The sequence below is a fragment of the Jaculus jaculus genome, chromosome 16 (genome assembly GCF_020740685.1).
Source record: "Jaculus jaculus isolate mJacJac1 chromosome 16, mJacJac1.mat.Y.cur, whole genome shotgun sequence".
Classification (NCBI taxonomy): domain Eukaryota; kingdom Metazoa; phylum Chordata; class Mammalia; order Rodentia; family Dipodidae; genus Jaculus; species Jaculus jaculus.
Genome location: NC_059117.1, coordinates 76,528,411 through 76,547,321, shown reverse-complemented (window position 1 = coordinate 76,547,321; position 18,911 = coordinate 76,528,411). Strand labels below are relative to the sequence as shown.

The 18,911-nt window shown below is 48.1% G+C and overlaps 3 protein-coding genes across 3 annotated transcripts in view; all 3 read right to left on the bottom strand.

The window, feature by feature from the left end:
* Positions 1 to 6,168: 6,168 nt before the first annotated feature.
* Htd2 (hydroxyacyl-thioester dehydratase type 2) lies at positions 6,169 to 6,893 on the bottom strand. Its single transcript, XM_004669067.2, has one exon. The coding sequence runs from the start codon at positions 6,891 to 6,893 to the stop codon at positions 6,342 to 6,344; it is 552 nt and encodes a 183-aa protein (XP_004669124.2). The 3' UTR covers positions 6,169 to 6,341.
* On the bottom strand, positions 6,839 to 14,277 carry Rpp14 (ribonuclease P/MRP subunit p14). The gene is made up of 6 exons (XM_004669085.2): positions 14,151 to 14,277; positions 11,118 to 11,213; positions 10,940 to 11,024; positions 9,247 to 9,323; positions 8,337 to 8,415; positions 6,839 to 6,972 (listed from the first exon to the last, which is right to left on the bottom strand). The coding sequence occupies exons 2-6, from the start codon at positions 11,192 to 11,194 to the stop codon at positions 6,916 to 6,918; spliced, it is 375 nt and encodes a 124-aa protein (XP_004669142.1). The 5' UTR covers positions 11,195 to 11,213; positions 14,151 to 14,277; the 3' UTR covers positions 6,839 to 6,915.
* A 2,827-nt stretch (positions 14,278 to 17,104) lies between these two features.
* Abhd6 (abhydrolase domain containing 6, acylglycerol lipase) overlaps positions 17,105 to 18,911 on the bottom strand; it is a 55,346-nt gene continuing 53,539 nt past the window's right edge. The window contains exon 9 of the mRNA XM_004669086.3: positions 17,105 to 18,389. Coding sequence (XP_004669143.1) covers positions 18,213 to 18,389 — 177 coding nt within the window. The 3' untranslated portion in view covers positions 17,105 to 18,212. The remainder of the gene's footprint in view (positions 18,390 to 18,911) is intronic.

Here is an 18,911-nt window from a genome sequence, read left to right as displayed (position 1 = left end):
GGAAGGGTAGGAAAGTTTACAATGCACTCTTCCAGACACAAAATGGCCCGGATATCCATGACCTCACAGTGCCTGACAGTACCTACACAAGACTATCATAACAGGACGACCAGCTGAAGAGATCCTGAAGGAGAAGACCACAGGGACAGCTGAGCAGCTCTGGAACAGCTTCACCCACTCTCCACAGTCTCCACTTCCCCAACTACCAGCAATGGAAACTACTAGAGATCACAGGACTGCAAAGATATCAGCCACTCCTCAGCCACACATCCAACACAGTGGATCTGAACAGCAGATCCACCAACCCAAACAGTCTAGTTGAGCCCACAGTGCAACAAAGAAGGAACCAGACACTCACTCAGCATAGGTGAGACCAGAATCCATCTCAAAAGATAACAGGAGCTGGGCGTGGTGGCGCACGCCTTTAATCCTAGCACTCGGGAGGCAGAGGTAGGAGGATTGCCATGAGTTCAAGGTCACCCTGAGATGACAGAGTTAATTCCAGGTCAGCCTGGACCAGAGTGAGACCCTACCTCGAAAAACAAAAAACAAAAACAAAAACAAACAAACAAAAAAAAGATAACAGGGCCTACTTACACTGTGTCAATACCTGTCCCAAAGCCAGGTAGACAGGCTGCACTGGAAGTGCTCATTGCACCCTCCATGTCAGGGAAGGTTATGTGTTAGATCTAATTGATGTATTATTATTATTATTAATTTTGTTTTTCAAGATAGGGTACTGTCCTTGAATTCACCATGTAGTCTCAGGGTGGCCTCAAACTCTCAGTGATCCTGCTATCTCTGCTTCCTGAATGCTGGGATTAAAGGCATGTGCTACCATGCTGAGCCTGACTGATGTATTTTTTTGGTCAGCTTTACCACTTTTTTTTTTCCCCCAAGGTAGAGTTTCACTCTAGTCCAGACTAACCTGAAATTCACTATGTAGTCTCAGGATGGCCTCGAACTCATGGGGATTCTCCTACCTCTGCCTCCTGAGTGCTGGGATTAAAGGCAAATGCAACCACACCTGGCTAGCTTTACCATTCTTTATTTCCTTTTATTCTGAGGTAGGGTCTCACTCTACATCTGGCTGACCTGGAAATCACTATGTACTCTCAGGGTGGCCTCAAACTTATGGCAATCCTATCTCTGCCTCCCAAGTGCTGGGATTAAGGGTGTGTGCCACTATGCCTGGCCCTAGCTTTACCATTCTTAAATAAACTGTTTAGGGGCTTAAAAAAAAAGTTTCAGGGCTGGAGAGATGGTTTAGTGGTTAAGACGTTTGCCTGAGAAGCCAAAGAACCCAGGTTCAATTCCCCAGAACCCATGTAAGCCAGATGCAAAAGGTGGCCCATGTATTTGGAATTTGTTTGTAGTGGTTGAAGGCCCTGGTGCACCCATTCTCTGCATCTGCCTCTGTCTCTCTCAAATAAGTAAATATAAGCCGGGCGGAGTGGCACACACCTTTAATCCCAGCACTCTGGAGGCAGAGGTAGGAGGATCACTGAGTTCGAGGCCACCCTGAGACTATATAGTGAATTCCAGGTCAGCCTGGGCTACAGTGATACCCTACCTCAAAAAAAAAAAAAAAATAATAATAATAATAATAAAATCTTTCAGGGGCTGGAGAGATAGCTTAGTGGTTAAGGTACTTTTCTGTGAAGCCTAAGAACTCATGTTTGAGTCTCCAGGTCTCACGTAAGCCAGACAAACAGTGATACAAGCGCACAATGTTGCACATGTGCACAAGGGGGCGCACATGTCTGGAGTTTGTTCACAGTAACTGAAGGCCCTGGCATGGCCATTATCTCTCTCTCTGCCTCTTTCTCTCTCAAAAATAATTAATTTGTAAAAATTTTCAGGGCTGGAGACATGGCTTAGCAGTTAAGATGCCCGCCTGCAAAGCCAAAGGACCAAGGTTTGATCCTTCAGGACCCAAGTAAGCCAGATGCACCAAGTGGCACGTGTCTGGAGTTCTTTTGCAGCAGCTGGAGACACTGGCATGCCCATTCTCTCTCACAGTCAATAGATAATAAAACATTTTTAAAAGTTTCAAAACAGAAAGCTGGGCGTGGTAGCCCACACCCTTAATCCCAGCACTCGGAGGCAGAGGTAGGAGGATCACCGAGAGTTTGAGGCCACCCTGAGAATACATAGTGAATTCCAGGTCAGCCTGAGCTAGAGTGAGACCCTACCTTAGAAAAAAAAAAAAAAAAGTTTCAAAACAGGGCTGGAGAGATGGCTTAGCAGTTAAGCGCTCACCTGTGAACCCTAAAGACCCCGGTTCAAGCCTCGGTTCCCCAGGTCCTATGTTAGCCAGATGTACAAGGGGCCGCCTGCATCTGGAGTTTGTTTGCAGTGGCTAGAAGCCCTGGCATGCCCATTCTCTCTCTCTCCTTCTACTGTCTTTCTCTCTGTGTCTGTCGCTCTCAAATAAATAAATAAATAATGAACAAAAAATATATAAAAAAAAGTTTCAAAACAAAAGCTGGGACAAAAGTGATAGGTGTGCTTGTGTGGAAATACAAAGGCAATGTAAGAATTCTATGATGTGATTCTGCCTGGTAAACACTTCTCAGTGCTAGTCTCATTTTTGGTTAGAGAAGCTTCTCTTTTCAGATGTTGATGAACTCTGGGATGACTCAAAAGGCACCATAGTGCTGAGAAGTGACAGAGGAGTGCTCAGCACTGAAACATCTCTATGACTTCCAAGGCTCAGAGTCCATTGCTGAAGAGGTGGCAGAAAGAATGTAAGAGCCAAAGGAAGGATAGGACTGCTTATAATACACTCTTCCAGACACAAAATGGCCTGGATATCCATGACCTCGCAGTACCTGGCACTACCTACACAGGACCATCATAATTGGAGGAAAAAAATGATGACATCAAAATAAAAGACTGATGGAGAAGGGGAGGGGACATGATGGAGAATGGAGTTGTGGAGGGGGGGATTTTTTTTTTTTTTTGAGGTAGGGTCTCACTGTGGTCCTGGCGGACCTGTAATTAACGGTGATCCTCCTACCTCTGCCTCCCGAGTGCTGGGATTAAAGGTGTGCGCCACCATGCCCGGCTTTAAATAAATAATTTTTTAAAAGAATGGCATTCTTGCAGGGGCACGCAAGGCACAGCACTTACTTGGGAAGCGGATGTAGAAGGATCCCTTTGACTTCAAGGCCACCCTGAGACTACATAATGAATTCCACATTCAGCCTGGGCTACAGTGAGACCCTACCTTGAAGAATCAAAAAGAGAAGCTGATGGGCTGGAGATATGGCTTAGTGGTTAAGCGCTTGCCTGTGAAGCCTAAGGACCCAGGTTCGAGGCTCGATTCCCCAGGACCCACGTTAACCAGATGCACAAGGGGGCACACGCATCTGGAGTTCATTTGCAATGGCTGGTGGCCCTGGTGTGCCCATTCTCTCCCTCTCTCTCTCTGCCTCTGTCACTCTGAAGACTCCATATGCTCCATTAAAATTTTTAAAAAAAAAAAAAAAAAGAGAGAGAAGCTGAGATGGCTTAGCGATTAAGGTGCTTGCCTGCAAAGCCAAAGGACCAAAGGACCCAGGTTTCACTCCTCAGGACCCACATAAGCCGGATGCACAAGGTAGCACATACATCTGGAGTTTGTTTGCAGTGGCTGGAAGCCATGGTGCACCCACTCTCTGTCTCTCTCTCTCAAATAAATTTAAAAAATTAATTAATTAAAAAAAGAAAAATCAAAAAGACTGGTATTCTTTTAGGTAGGGACTCACTCTAGCTCAGGCTGACCTGGAATTCACTATGTAGTCTCAGGATGGCCTCGAACTCATGGTGATCCTCCTACCTCTGCCTCCCAAGTGCTGGGATTAAAGGCGTGTGCCACCATGCTCGGCTAAGACTGGCATTCTTGCTATTGCCAATGATCTTCACATATTAGATATCTTAAAGTACTCACTTCACACACACCACTGCCCCCTAACGACCAGAATGATTCTTCCTACAGTCATTTATTCAACTGCTTCCCTTTGGGTACAAAATGAAAAGCTACAATCTGGTTATTCAACAGCAGAAGGAAAATCTCTTTTCCAGAAAATATGGGAGAGCCAACCATTTTCATCTGACCTTTTCTTGCTTTATATTGAGACAAGGTCTTGCTGTACAGCCCAGGCTGGTCTTGAACTTGCCATGTAGTGGTCCTTAAATTCCCAATCCTCCCGAGTGTTGGAACTACAAGTATGTGCTGCCAAGTTTAGCTGATCTGATCAAAGCACGTAGCTATGGTCAGTTGCCATTTAAAGCTGAGTACAAGTGGACCATGTTTCGGTTACAGGGTTTTGATTTCAAAGGTCGGGCCATGTTGGAGAAGTTTGATGCAAACGCACAGGCGTATTTCCCCAACAACCCATTCTTAAAACACTTGGCCTCCAGGATCTTCCTTTCACTTTTTAGTTTTTGGTTTTTTTGAGGTAGGGTCTCACTCTAGCTCAGGCTGACCTGAAACTCACTCTGTAGTCCCAGGCTGGCCTTGTACTCACAGCGATCCTCCTACTTGGGACTTTCAATGCTGGGATTAAAGGCATGCACCACCACATTTGGATCACGTTTTACTTCTAATTATTTTTATAACAAAGCAGGCATCCAGAAATTCGTGCTGAGTAGACCCATGTTTTCAAAGGAGAAAAGAATCTAAACCTTAAAATGGAACATTTGCATTCCAATTCCATCCTGGATTTAAAATACTAAGATTGTGTCTGAAGAGATTGCTCAGTGGTTAAATGTGCTTGCTTGCAAAGACTGCAGGCCAGGGTTCAATTCCCCAGTATGTACATAAAGCCGAATGCACAAAGTGGGGCATGTATTTGGAGTTTGTCTGTAGTGGCAGGAAGCCCTGGTATGCCCACATTGTTTAACAAATAATATATTTTTAAACTTTATTTTCATTTTATTTGTTTGAAAGAGGCAGACAGATGATAGAGAGAATGAGAGTAGCGGGGACTTGAGCCACTGCAAATTCCACACACGAGCCACCTTGTGCATCTGGCTTATGTGGGTTCTGGGCCCTTTGCAGGCAAAGCACCTTAACTGCTAAGCCATCTCTCTAGCCCTAAAAATATTTTTTAAAAATTTTATATGAGCTGGACATGGTGGTGTATGCCTTTAATTCCAGCACTCAGGAGGCAGAGGTAGGAGGGTTAGTATGAGTTCAAGCCCAGCCTAGACAACATAGTCAATTTTAGGTCAGCCTGGGCTAGAGTGAGACCTTAACTCAAAAAACCAAAAAATAAAAAAAAAATTTAAAAACCCTAATAGGCTGGATAGATGGACTAACTCTTAAGGTGCTTGCCTGCAAAACCTAAGGATCCAAATTCTCCAGTACCCACATAAAGCCAGATGCACAAAGTGGAGCATATATATGGAGTTTGCTTGCAACAGCTAGAAGTCCTGGTGCACCCATTCTCCTCTCTCTGTCCTTGGAAATGATGCATAAATATTAGTGTTTAAAAGTATTAAAATATTTTAAAAAGCTGAAATGCTACAGTTGGCCAACACCCTGAAAACGTGGTCTGTTAACCTTCAACTACAGATCAACCAACTTTCAAATCACAAAACCCCTAACCTCACTCACACACTGGGCAGAAGGGACAAGAGTGGCTACTGGCCCACATGCCCTGGGCTAAATTCCCCACTTCTATTATTCCCCATTCTGTTTGTTATCTGCAGCGTCTGAGAGATGAGAACCTTGCAGAACCGAGTTAAGGCTGCACATAAACCTTGTAACAAAAACCCAGTGAAGCCGGGCATGGTGGAGCACACCTTTAATCCCAGCACGCGGGAGGCAGAGGTAGGAGGATGGCTGTGAGTTTGAGGCCAGCCTGGGATTACAGAGTGAATTCCAGGTCAGCCTGAGCTACAGTGACCCTACCTCAAAAACCTAAAAAAGAAACCCAATGAAAGGCAGCTCCGCTGAACAAGGTGCCATCTTGATAGGAACAGTAAGGGATGACAACAAACTCGCACCCCAAAACTGCCACTAAAGACCCAGGCTGTGGTGGTGCACACCAGCCCCAAATTGCAAAAGACAAGAGGTCAGGGAGGTTCAGGGGTGACCCAGCTTCTGAATAAACCTAGTCGTAAATTTTCCCTACAAAGACATAAGCAGGTACTCTTAATGGTAAATGTACGCATAAATAACTTTCTCAACCATTTTTAATTTAAAAGCCTTGACAGATGATGAAATGGAGAACATTAACTCAAGTGTGGATAAAGCATATATTGGCTGCTGGGTCTCCTCTGCCACAGGTCTGAGTGCCGGGGGTCCCGGGGAGGTGGGGGGTACAGCGGCCCGGGTCCCAGATGCTCTTCTACCCGTGCTGGGATCCGGGGCACCTGGGACCGTCACTTTCACCCGCGTGCTGGGATGGCGCCCCTGGGACCGTCACTTTTACCCTGCCCTCCATCACGATCTTCTTACTTTCTACAACAGTACACGACACTGCAATGGAAGCCACAAACTGCTTCAGCCTTTTCACTTCCGCAGAAGCCAGAACCTCTTCCCCAATGTACAGAGGGGCCGGAAAGCTAATTTCCTGGGACAGGAACACACAGCCGGGACCCGGCATCGTGGTCCCCAGGAGGGTGGAGATGAGCCCAGTGATCAGAACGCCGTGGACGATCGGCTTTCCAAACCTACTGCGCTGCGCAAAGTCTTCACGTAGGTGCAAAGGGTTGGTGTCGCCCGTTAGGGCGGCGAAGGCGGCCACGTCCTGCGGCGTGAAGGCCCTGCGGAGCTCGGCCCGGTCCCCGACCCTCAGGTGGCCCTGCTGGAAGCGCCGCAGGCCGGGCCTCTGCCCCAGCACGCCGCCGCAGAGGCCCCGGCCCGCCGCCAGGAGCATCCTCAGCATCTTGGACTTCATCTCAGGCTCCCACAGCGAAGGCTCAGTCCAGGACCAGCTCCCGGCTGTTACCAGACAAGGCGAGGAGAAACGGGGACACCTGCAAGGCCAACGTGTCAGCTGTCAGCACGCAGCTTCCATGGGGCACACAGCTGCTGGAGCAGCATCTTATTTATTTTTAAAATATGTATTTTTATTTATTTATTTGAGAGAGATAGAAGCCTTTGAGGGGGTGGAGAATGGGCGCCCCAGGGCCTCTAGCCACTGCAAACGAACTCTAAGACACATGCACCGGCTGCCTTGGGCATCTGGCTTACGTGGGTCCTACAGTCAAACCGGGATCCTTTGGCTCTGCAGGCAAACGCCTTAACCACTAAGCCATCTCTCCAGCCCGTATTTTTTACTTTGACCAGTCAGGTGCAGTGGTGAGGAGGGGAAAGTATAGAATAAAGAGCTCACTCTGTACCTGACTGTGAACAAACAGTTGAGCTAATTCACTACCTTTGGACCAAATGCATTTTATTTAATTTTTAAAAACATTTTTAAACTGGGCATGGTGACGCACATCTTTAATCCCAGCATTTTGGAGGGAGGAGGTGCTTCAGTTTGAGGCCAGCCTGAGACCACATGGTGAATTCCAAGTCAGCTAGAGAAAAACCCTACCTCGAAAAACCAAAAATTAAGGGCTGGAAAGATGGCTTAGCAGTTAAGGCACTTGCCTGCAAAGCCAAAGGACCCAGGTTCGATTTTCCAGGACCCACGTAAGCCAGATGCACAAGATAGCACATGCATCTGGAGTTCATTTGCAGTAGATGGAGGCCCTGGTGAACCCATTTTTTTTCTCTCTCTCACAAGTAAATAAAATATATTTAAAAATTAAGTAATTTTTTTCCCTAATGTAGGATCTCACTCTAGCCCATGCGAACCTGGAACTCATTCTGTAGTCCCAGAGAACTCACTCTGTCATCCCAGACTGGCCTCAAACTCAGGGCTGTCCTCCTACCTCTGCCTCCTCAGTGCTAGGACTAAAGTTGTGCACTACCACACATGGCTCTTGAATTTTTAACTTTTTTTTTCAAGGTAGGGTCTCACTCTACCCTAGGCTGACCTGGAATTCACTATGTCGTCTCAGGCTGGCCTTGAATAAGTGATCCTCCTACCTCAGCCTCCAGAGTGCTGAGATTCAAGGTGTGCACCACCACGCCTGGCTGTGGCAGCATTTTCAAGAGCATTCTGGGAGGCAGTGCTGGGTAAACAAGGACTGCAGTTCAGGAAGAGCAGCCTAGCACATCACAGACAGGCGTGAGTGGGCAAGTTTGATCCCTAAGCGTTTTCCATAGGAACTATGAACCAGTGAGGCCCTAGAGTTTTCCCTTCGCATCAGCTTTGTTCAAGCACAGCAACAGGCCCGGGTGGCAAAGCAACAGCTCCACTTGTTCGGAGGACGCCAAGGAACAGCCTTACCTGAATCACTCTGAAAGCACATTTCTTGCCCTTGTAGGAACCCAACAAGGTCAAAGAGCTCCACAGTTTGGCCAGACCACTGTACAAAGATCAAGGAAACATTAATCAAGGCTTCTCTTCCAAGATTCCCCCTAGTGCTTTTATTTGTGATCGTCTAGAAGATCTAAAAATCAAAAATCTAATTTAAATGTAAAAAATCTTAGGTAGAGAGAGCCGGGAGTGGTAACGCACGCCTTTAATCCCAGCACTTGGGAGGCAGAGGTAGGAGGATCGCCGTTGACTTCGAGGCCACCCTGAGACTACATAGTGAATTCCAGGTCAGCCTGAGCTAGAGTGAGACCCTACCTCGAAAAACAAAAACAAAACAAAAGAGGTAGAGAACAAAATGAGCTCAAGAACATTTCTAGAGTATACATTTCTGACTGGTTATGCCAACTGAAATCCCTGGGTAAAAACATCACTTTGTTTTGTTTTTCCAGGCAGAGTCTCACTTTAGCCCAGGCTGACCTAGAATTCACTGGCCTCAAACTCATGGCAATCCTCCAACCTCAGCTTCCCAAGTGCTGGGATTAAAGGTATGTATCACAATGCCTAGATTGCATTTATTTATTTCAGAGACAGAGAGAGAATGGGCCCACCAGGGTCTCTAGCCACTGCACACGAACTCCAGACACGTGCACCACCATGTGCATCTGGCTTACATGGTTTCTGGGGAATTGAACCAAGGTCCTTTGGCTTTGCAGACAAGTGCCTTAACTGCTAAGCCATCTCTCCAGAGTCTATATAAGCGGCTGGTGAACAAATGTTCATGTTCACCCCCATTTAAATTCCCATGTCTGAACCACGCAGCTCCCATCCTGTGGTGAGCAGCGCCACACCATCCACCACACTGCTGTCTGCAAGCTCCTACCTGCTACCTATCCTCAGGATGGCCGACAAGCTCTTCTCTTCATAGGTGAGGACGTCCAAGGGCAAGGCAGCACCAACCTAAGGACGGAACACTGCCATGAATGAGTTGTCATCACTGTTCTTGAACTCTAGTAAATCTTGTCAATTATCTTTTTCGCTTCTTGATAAAAATGGAACAGAGCCAGGTGTGGTGGCACACGTTTTTAATTCCCTCAGTGGCTCCCATCCACTCTTACTGGGTTATGCTATAGGATGCATGTCACCTCGTGTGGTCATGACACACATTCCCTCAGGGGCTCAGACTTTCTTGTTCTTCTCTGCCCACTGAACATGAAACGGCTATACATGCTTTTAGACTGTCTTCCTGTATAGAGCCATGATCCTCCTGCACCAGTGTCCTATGTGCTGAGAGTGCAAGTGTGTGCTGCCCCAGCCAGCACAGGTATGCGCTGAGCACTGCACACCCCATGCTTCTAATCCTCCTGCCTCCACCTTGAGTGCTAGGAGTATAGGCATGTGCCGCCATGCCCAACATAAGCGGTGCTAAGAACTGAACTCAGGGCCACGTCCATGCTAGGCAGATGTTCTCTCCATTTGGCCACATGCCCAGGCCCTCAGCAGCTTCTAAACAGATCTCTGCAGAGTTTTTGATAAGGCACACAGCAGACTATATTGAAATATACCAGGAATTATTTCCTGAGAATCCTATCTGTTTAAAATATTTGTTATTTTACTTATTTATTGAAAAAGAGGCAGATGAGGGAAAGGGAGAGAGAGAGAGAATGAGCACAATAGGGCCTCTAGCCACTACAAATGAACTCCAAAAGCATGTGCCACATTGTGCATCTGGCTTATGTGGGTCCCAAGGAATCCAATCTGGGCCCGCAGGCTTCACAAGCAAGCGTCTTTACCACTGAGCCGCCTGTCCAGCCTGAAAGCCCTGTTTTCATTCTTGCTCTCCTGTGAATGCGGGGGAATGCGCTGGTCTGGGGTGGGATAAGGAGCTGGGGCCGACTGTCAGCGCACTGCTTGCTTCGGCTCACTGGGGAGAGTGGTCTCCTGCGAAGGCTTCATGTTTCCAGGCGACCAGGCTAACTGCAACCGGGCAGCCCTGTGCCACAACAAGCACTGACCTGACCAGCCCCGCCACCAACAAAGCGTGTCGGGACACACCTACCAGGGGTTGCCTTTCTGAAAGTTTGCTTTTGGTATTCAAGTGCAGTTTTCAAGTTACGTATGACAAGTGTTCTTTTTGAGACAGGCTGTCGTGTAATCCAAGCTGGCTCCCAACTCACTCTGTAGCCGAGGCTGGTTTTGAACTCCTGGTCTCCCTGTCTGTGCTGGGCTCACAGGTGCTGGGATGATGACAGGCAGGCAGAACCATGTCCAGGGCCCTGAACAAGGCCGGGGACCATTCCCCCACTGAGTTATACCTCATGCCCCTTTTCTGTGTGTTACTTGTTATTTATTTGCAAGGAGAGAGGGGAAGGAAGAGAGGGAGAGAATGGGTACGCTAGGACCTCGTGTCACTGCAAACTCCAGACACACGCACCACTTTGTGCATCTGCCTCACGTGGGTACCAGGGAATCAAACCAGAGCCAAAAGACTTCACAAACAAGTGCCTTTAAACTGCTGAGCCATCTCTCCAGGGCCCCACCTTTGGGCATTTCTTACAAAGCTCTCAGGACGATACCTCGCCGAACAGGTCCTTCAGGGCCAAAACAAGCAGCTGCTTGAACTGTGCCGCAGTCAGTCCAGTGCTGTGTTCCTGAAACTCCCTGTGAGACGGTTTGAAAAGACACTGTATTACAGGTCAGCCTCTCAGCACCACGTAAAGGACCATGTAGAACAGAACAGAGAACTAAACTTACAGGCAGACTTTCATGTAGTGGTGCTCAGAAGGGTTTTTATAAACTACTCTCTCATAGGTGGCTGAGGGCGCTGGCATCTTTCCCACGGCCAGTCACCTACAGTAAAGCAAGAGGGCCAGTCATCACCAAGTTACAAGTTATGGTTAATGTTTTTTTTGTTGTTGTTTTAAAAAATATTTTATTTATTTATTTGAGAAAGAGAGAGAGAAAGAGACAGATATATAGAGAGAACGGGTGTTCCTGGGCCTCTGGTCACTGCAATGAACTATAGACACATGTGCCACCTTGTACATCTTTCTTATGTGGGTACTGGGGAACTGAATCTGGGACCTCAAGCTTCGCAGACCTTAACTGCGCCTTAATTGCTAAGTATCTCTCCAGCCCATGTTTTTAATGAGAATTTGTCCTGGTCAATTTTCTTAGTCTATTTTATTTTTTTGAGATAGGCTGGCCTCAAACTTGACATGTTGCAGAGTCTGGAGCCCCATCATGCCCAGCCTAGTTTTCCTTTTTTTTTTTTTTTTGAGACAGGATCTCACTCTAGCCCAGGCCGATCTGGAACTCAAACTGTAATCCCAGGCTGGCCTGGAAATCAGTGATCCTCCTCCCTTTGCCTCTGCCAGGATTAAAGGCATGAGCCACCACACCCAGCTTATTTGGTTTTTAAAAGATCTCCTAGGGCTGGAGAGATGGCTCCTGGGCTCTGGGAATGGAACCTGGGTCCTTAGGCATCCCAGGCAAGCGCCTTGACTGCTAAGCCACCTCTCCAGCCCCAGAAACAAGTTTTGCTAACATTCTTCCTTACTAAATACCCAAAGTGCCTTACATGCATTCATTTCTTTCTTCAGAATGGTTCTAGGAGACTAAAGCTATCCTTATGGCCAGTCCAAAATCAAGGTCTTTATAACGTCCCCATTCTGTGCAGTTATCAGCAACAGAACAGGGACTACTAAAGCACCTAGAGCTGGGCATGGTGGTGCTCACCTTTAATCCCATCCCTGAGGAGGCCAAGGCAGGAGGAGCACCGTGAGTTCAAGGCCTGCCTGAGACTACATAGTGAATTCCAGGTCAGCCTGGGCTACAGCAGGACCCTACCTCAAAAAAATATAAATAAATAAAGATACAATGAAATAATAAACATCCAGGCACTCGACGCCATTTGCTTCTCTTTGGAGGGTAGGGCACACGGAGACAGTCTTGCTCTGTAGCCCAGGTTGGCCTCTGACACATGATCCTCCTGCCTCAGCCTGCAGTGCTGGGATTACAGGAGTGCGCACAGCACTCAATACCGCTGGAAAGATCTGGAACTCTCAAGAACTTCCCCCCATAATCATCTTTTTGGCTCAACCTCACCTCACTCTCTCATTGGACAGCTCCTGTTTTCCATTTCAAAGTCTCCTTTTCTGACACCTTGCTCAGCTATTAAAGGTGCTTGTTTGCAAAATCTGCTGGGTGGGTTCAATTCCCCAACACCAGCACAAAGCTGAACTCTAAACACGATGCCGTGTGTCTGACGCTCTAAATTATGTAATCTCTTAGCATGGAGTCCAAGGAAAAGGACATTCCCAAGGTCACAGTGCTATTGTATTTTATTTGCAAAACATCTCTGGGTCAGACCCAGTTCCAGGCACTCATAGATGATGACTACAGAGAAAAGAAGTTGGAATGTGACAGAGAAGGAAAGAGGGGGAGATAACCAAAGAATGGGCACACTAGGGCCTCCTGCCGCTGCAAAGGAACTCGAGACGCATGTGTCACTTCATGTAAATGGCTGTAACCAGGCCAGCAGGCTGTACAAGCGAGTGCTTTTAACCACTGGGCCACCTCTTTAGCCCATGGTAGATGTTCTAAGCCTTTTCAACTGCCTGCTTGAAAGATGGCTGCCTACTGCAGGAATGAGATTAAGCCTAGGGTTTAGGATGTCCCAGCGAGGAACACTCTGGAGACAGACAGCCTTTACAGTCACACAAGGGCGATAAACGACACATTTTATGTGTCGCATATTTTACAACTTAAGCAGTCAACGTTTACTCAACAGTCACTTTGGCATGGGGTCGAGTACTCCCAGCACGGGATGGCAGAACCAGAAGTGCCCTTTGAGCAGCTTGGCATCTCACCAGGCTCCACAGCAAGCACTCTTGTAGTGCCTGAATGCTCATGCATCTTAGGCCGCCTCTTCGGGGATGTTCACAACCATTACGAAGTGTAACTTGCTTCAGCTCCCATTCCCCCCCCCCCACACACACATGCGATGTACACGGCTGCCAGTGCACACGTGAAGCCGCTCTGCTCAAATCTTCAGTGTCGCCCACCTTAGACACAGAAAGATGGAAGTCCATCGCAGGAGCCTGCAAGACCCTACCTGATCATAATGCTCTGACCCCGCCGGGTCACCCTTCCTGGGGTCAACCCCTCCACGCTTTCTCATCGGCCTGGCTCCTGCCATCAGCCCTTGGGCCGGCCCTTCAGTTCTTCAAGGCCGAAGTACCTGGCCTTCAGGTAGCCACACGGCTCACACTGCCCGGGGCCTTCCCCTTCCCTCTCACTGTGATTCAGTACTCATGCCATGCCTGTTCTGTCCCATTAAATACATCTTAACATTTTATTTATTGATTTGAGAGAGAGAAGGAATTCGTGCGCTGCATCTTACTGCTGCAAACCAACTCCGGATGCACGAGGCGCTTGGTGCATCTGGCTTTACATGGGTACTGGGGACTCAAACTAGGGCTAGCAGATATTACAGTGGAGTGCTTTAAACTGCTGAGTCGCCTCTTCAGCCCCTAAAAGACATTTTAAAACCGGGTGTGGTAGAGCACGCCTTTAATCCCAGCACTCGGGAGGCCGAGGCAGGAGGATCGCTGTGAATTCGAGGCCACCCTGAGACTATCGTGTGAGTTCCAGGTCAGCCTGAGCTACAGTGAGACCCCACCTCGAAAAACAAAAAGATTAACTAATTAATAATTAAAACTAACGCCCGACCGCGGAGCACCAGGACGGCCAACCTTCCTCGGTGAACCGCCTCCAAGAACTCACCCCGCAGAGTCCTCCGGGCCACCGTCCGCAACCCAAAGCGCACGCGCGGTCCCAGGCGGGCGCTACCGCCTCGCGCATGCGTACCGGCCGCTCCCAGGAAACGACCGCTGTCCGCGGAGCAGCCAGACGGCGCAGGACTCCGGGTTCGGCAAGGCAGGAGCGCTGCGGCCGGGGGACCGCCTCGTTACGTTCTTCCGGTCCCGCCCAGGCGGACGTGGCGTCACTCCCGGCGCTTAAGGAGTCCGCAGCGAATCCTGGGCAAGGGCTGAGGGCCGTGTGGAACAGCGCACCCTCGTGTCCAGCGTGGCTACCAGCCCAGGGCAGCGTTCTGCCCGCATTCATTGTCTTCACTGTATTCTTTAAATGTATTATGTTTAGTTATTAGGACTGAGAAAGAGAGAGAGAAGGGGCGCGCCAGGGCCTCTAGCTACTGCAAACGAATTCCAGACGCATGCACCACCTTGTGCATCTGTTTTTTGTGGGCCTTGGGGAATTGAACTTTGGTCCTTTGGCTTTGCAGGAGAGCGCCTTAACCGCTAAGCCATTTCTTCAGTCCTCATTTTATTTTTTAAAAATATTTTTTACTTAAAAATATTTATTTGAGGGCTTGGGAGATGGCTTAGCAGTTAAGGCGTATGTATGCCTGTGAAGCCTCAGGACCCAGGTTTGATTCCCCAGGACACATTTAAGCCAGATGCACATGGTGGTGTATGCGTCTGGAGTTTGTTTGCAGTGGCTAGAGGCCCTGGCATGCCCATTCTCACTCTCTCTCTCCCTCAGTCTCTAAATAAATAAATAAAATGTTTAAAAATATTTTGGCAGATAGAAAGAATGGACATGCCAGGGCCTCCAGCCACTGCAAACAGCTCCAGATGCATGCACCACCACGCCCAGCTTTCTTCTCAGCTGTACACCTACAGCTTTCTAGGAATCCCAAAGAAACCCCATTTACAGGAAAAGATCAAGTTCTAAACCCCTTGTGCAACCCTGGTGGCTTCTGACTTCATCAGGTTATAATTCCATCCACAGCATCTCCAGAGACACCTGTCATCTCACTTCCCAACAAGAGAGAGGGCTGGAGGGACTGCTCAGTGGTTAGGTGCTACCTGTAAAGCCTGTAACAACGAGGGTTTGATTTCCCAGGACCCATGTAAGCCACCTGCGCAAGGTGGCGCATGCATCTGGAGTTCATTTGCAGTGGCTGGAAGCCCTGGTGCGCCCATTCTCTTCCCCTAGCCCTCCCCTCCCTTGTCTCCTCTCTCTCTCCGTCTCAAATAAATAACAATATATTAAAGAGAGAGAGCCCCTTGACTCACAGCACTCAGGAGGCTGAGGTAGGAGGATTGCTGAAAGTTCAAGGCCAGCCTGCGACAGTATAGTGAATTCCAGGACAGCGTGAGCTAGAGCGAGGCCCTACTTCCCCCTCACATCCACACACAACAGATTTCTTACTGACCTTTTGGGATGCAACTTGAAAGTCCCCAAAATAATATGTTTGGCTAATGCTGAGACACTAATTATAGTTCTCTCTTTAATTATTCTTTTACTTATTAGAGAGAGAGGTGGAGGTGGGGAGGAGAGAACACTACGTATGGGTGTACCATGGCCTCTTGCCACTTCCAACAAACTCCAGGTGCACGCGTCACTTTGTGCATCTGGCTATACATGGGTACTGGGGGATCGAACCTACGCCAGTGGGCTTTGCAAGCAAGCGCCTCTGACAACTAAGCCGCCGGCCCTCTGGCCTGCTGCCCTCTCTCTCTCTCTCTCAGAGAAGCCCACACTCATGCGCTAGGAGGGTTTCATTCACTGGGCCCAGGGGAATTGAACCCCAGCTGTTACAGGCCGAGTGCCCTCTCTTTCTCCTGGTCCTCATGCTTAAATTTGTTTTCATTTTTTATTTATTTATTTATTTTTTGAGAGAGAGTCGGAGAAAGGGAGAAAGAGGCAGAGAGAGGGAGAGGGAGAGAGAATGGGTGTACCTGGTCTTTCAGCCAGTGTGAATCAACTCCAGATACGTGCGCCCCCTTGTGTGCATGTGCGAAATTGCATGCTTGTGTTTTTTTGTTTTGTTTTTGCGTCTGGCTATTACCTGGGACCTGGAGATTCCAGCAAGCGTTCTTACCTTTGCAGTCCTTAGACTTTACAGGCAAGTGCCTTAAACGCTAAGCCATCTCTTCAGCCCTGTTTAGTTATTTTTATTTTTATTTTGAGAGAGAGAGAGAGACAAAGGGAGAAAAAGGCAGTGACAGAGAATGGAGTTGTCAAATGTCTTTCCTTTTGCTGGATGTGGTGGCACACGCCTTTAATCCCAGCCCTCAGGAGGCAGAGGTAGGAGGATCACTGTGAGTTCGAGGACACCCTGAGACTACACAGTGAATTCCAGGTCAGCCTGGGCTAGAGTGAGAACCTACCTCAAAAAAATATTAAAAAATCTGGGCTCTGATTAAAGGCATGCACCACCATTGCCGGCTTAATTTACTCATTTTCAGCCACTCTTTTCTGATGCATGTATTTGGGCCGCTGCACATCCCTGAGCATTTCTTAGTCACAGCTCACAAGTCTGAAGTCACCTCTTTCAAGCCTACACTCCACTCTTCTCTGACAAAATCCTCAAACTATGCCATGAATTTCCATCTAAACTATAAATGATGAACTATCAAATTCACATTTCTGTATTTTCAGAACCACTTAACTGTAGATGCTTTATAAGATGATTTGAGGGGCTGGAAAGATGGCTAGTGGTTAAGGCACTTGCCTGTAAAGTCTAAGGACCCAGGTTCGATTCCCTAGTACCCATGTAAAGCCAGATACACAAAGTGGTGCATGCACCTGGAGTTTGCAGTGGCAGGAGGCCGTGAGAGACCTACATTCTCTTTACTTTTTTCCTTTCTCTCTCCCATAAATAAATTTACAACACACATTTTAAAGCTACTAAGAAAATAACCTGCATGTTGCCAGTCTAGATTTATTAAAATTTATTTCACATCATTGTGGTCACTTTAACAGCTGTTTAGACTTATTCTCATTCACCTTATTGTTCACAGAATTCACAGAATTCATTAACAAACTAGTATTTTTACAGCCAAGGGTTTCAGTAGCACAGCAAGATAGAAAACATACCCGCAAGTTGCTTCAGTGTGGAGCTTGTGTCTGATTAGAGAAGTTTCTAGAACATTATTGCTTTGTTAGTCCTATTTTCTTAAATCATAAGTTACTTCTAGGAAACCCACTCTGCCGGGTGTTCTTCGTGCTGCAGTCATTCTGGGTTCACTCACGACATACATAACTTGAAGGTACTGGAAAAAAAGAAAAAACACCTACAAAGCAGTATTTTCTGCTCCTTTGGCAGCTCCGACGGATGGCCACAGAGAAACTGTGTCCCTCCGCATGTTTCCACATGTAAAAAAAGGCAGAAACATTTTCATCTTTTCCTATTTTTGAGACATGATCTCACTAAATTGCCCAGGCTGGCCTTGAATTCATTTTGTAGCTCACAGGACTTAAACTTGTGATCCTCCTGCCCCAGCCTTCCAGTAGCTGGGATGGACAAACTTGTGCCACCAGCCCAGCGTCAGAAACCTCTCCTTGTCAGTTTACCTTTCCTGGTCTTGGCAGCTGATGGGCTGTGTTCAAACACGAGTCTACACACAAAACTTGAATTAGAATTAAATAAGAGAATTCAATGAATGACTGACGGTCCTATAGAAGCCAATGACCATGCGGGGAAATACACTGAACTGACAAAAGTAGCTTGAGTCTCAGGGCCTTAGTCACGTCTCAAAGAAAATGGCTGTGGTCGAAGGTGGCTGCTTGGCACAAGCTCATCAGCGACATGGTCTTGAAGACTTCTTGGTGGGTTTCAAGGCTGGGTTTGCATTTCTTGTTCCATTTTGTGAGGAGAAAACATCTTGGAGAGTTCCTTGTGGCCCCTGAAGCTCTGTGGAATCAAACTACTGGGAAACGGGAGACTGGCTTTCTCAGGGCCACGGTGCCCTCGAGCCGCGTCTGGGGCGGGGTCCCTGAGGGGGGGGGGAGGCGGCGAGGGCAGCCGGAGGGACGTCAGTCCAGCTTCTTGCTGTTGTCCGCGCCGTGCAGCGAAGCTAGGAAGTCCATGATGAGCTTAGCGGTCTTCCGGGGTCTCTCCATCACCACCGAGTGCCCACAGCTGTCCAGGAGTTCCACTCGGCAGGTGGCGATGGACTTGGCCAAGATGTCTGCCCCAGACACATCGAGCACCTGCAAGCGAAAAGCGGGTGAGATGGTGTCCAAGATGGGGCTGCCCAGGGGCACCCTGTGAAGAGCCTCCCCTTGGGTCTGCCAGGGGTCAGGGAGGGGAGGGAGGATTTAAGGATCACTGTGACATTAGACTGTCTTATGGAAGTGACCAGTATGCTTCCGCTTAATTTGAAAATGCAGTACCAGGCCAGGCGTGGTGGCTCATGCCTTTAATCCCAGCACTCGAGAGGAGGCCGAGGTAGGAGGATCGCTGTGAGTTCAAGGCCGGCCTGAGACTACATAGTGCATTCCAGGTCAGCCTGGGCTCCAGCGAGACTCTACCTCAAAAATAAGAATGTGGCCAGGCGTGGTGGCGCACGCCTTTAATCCCAGCACTTGGGAGGCAGAGGTAGGAGGATCGCCATGAGTTCAAGGCCACCCTGAGACTCCATAGTGAATTCCATGTCAGCCTGGGCTAGAGTGAGACCCTACCTTGAAAAGAAAAAAATAAAAAATAAAAATGTGGCCCCAGGAAACACAGCG

Excerpts from the sequence above, each read along its gene's own strand:
- Htd2 (XM_004669067.2), bottom strand. The coding sequence starts at position 6,893 with ATGAAGTCCAAGATGCTGAGGATGCTCCTGGCGGCGGGCCGGGGCCTC.
- Rpp14 (XM_004669085.2), bottom strand. The coding sequence starts at position 11,194 with ATGCCAGCGCCCTCAGCCACCTATGAGAGAGTAGTTTATAAAAACCCT. Across the intron at positions 11,025-11,117 it reads CACTACATGAAAGTCTGCCT|GGAGTTTCAGGAACACAGCA; the intron begins GTAAGTTTAGTT and ends ACCGTCTCACAG. Across the intron at positions 6,973-8,336 it reads GTGCTTTCAGAGTGATTCAG|GTGTCCCCGTTTCTCCTCGC; the intron begins GTAAGGCTGTTC and ends TTGGCCTTGCAG.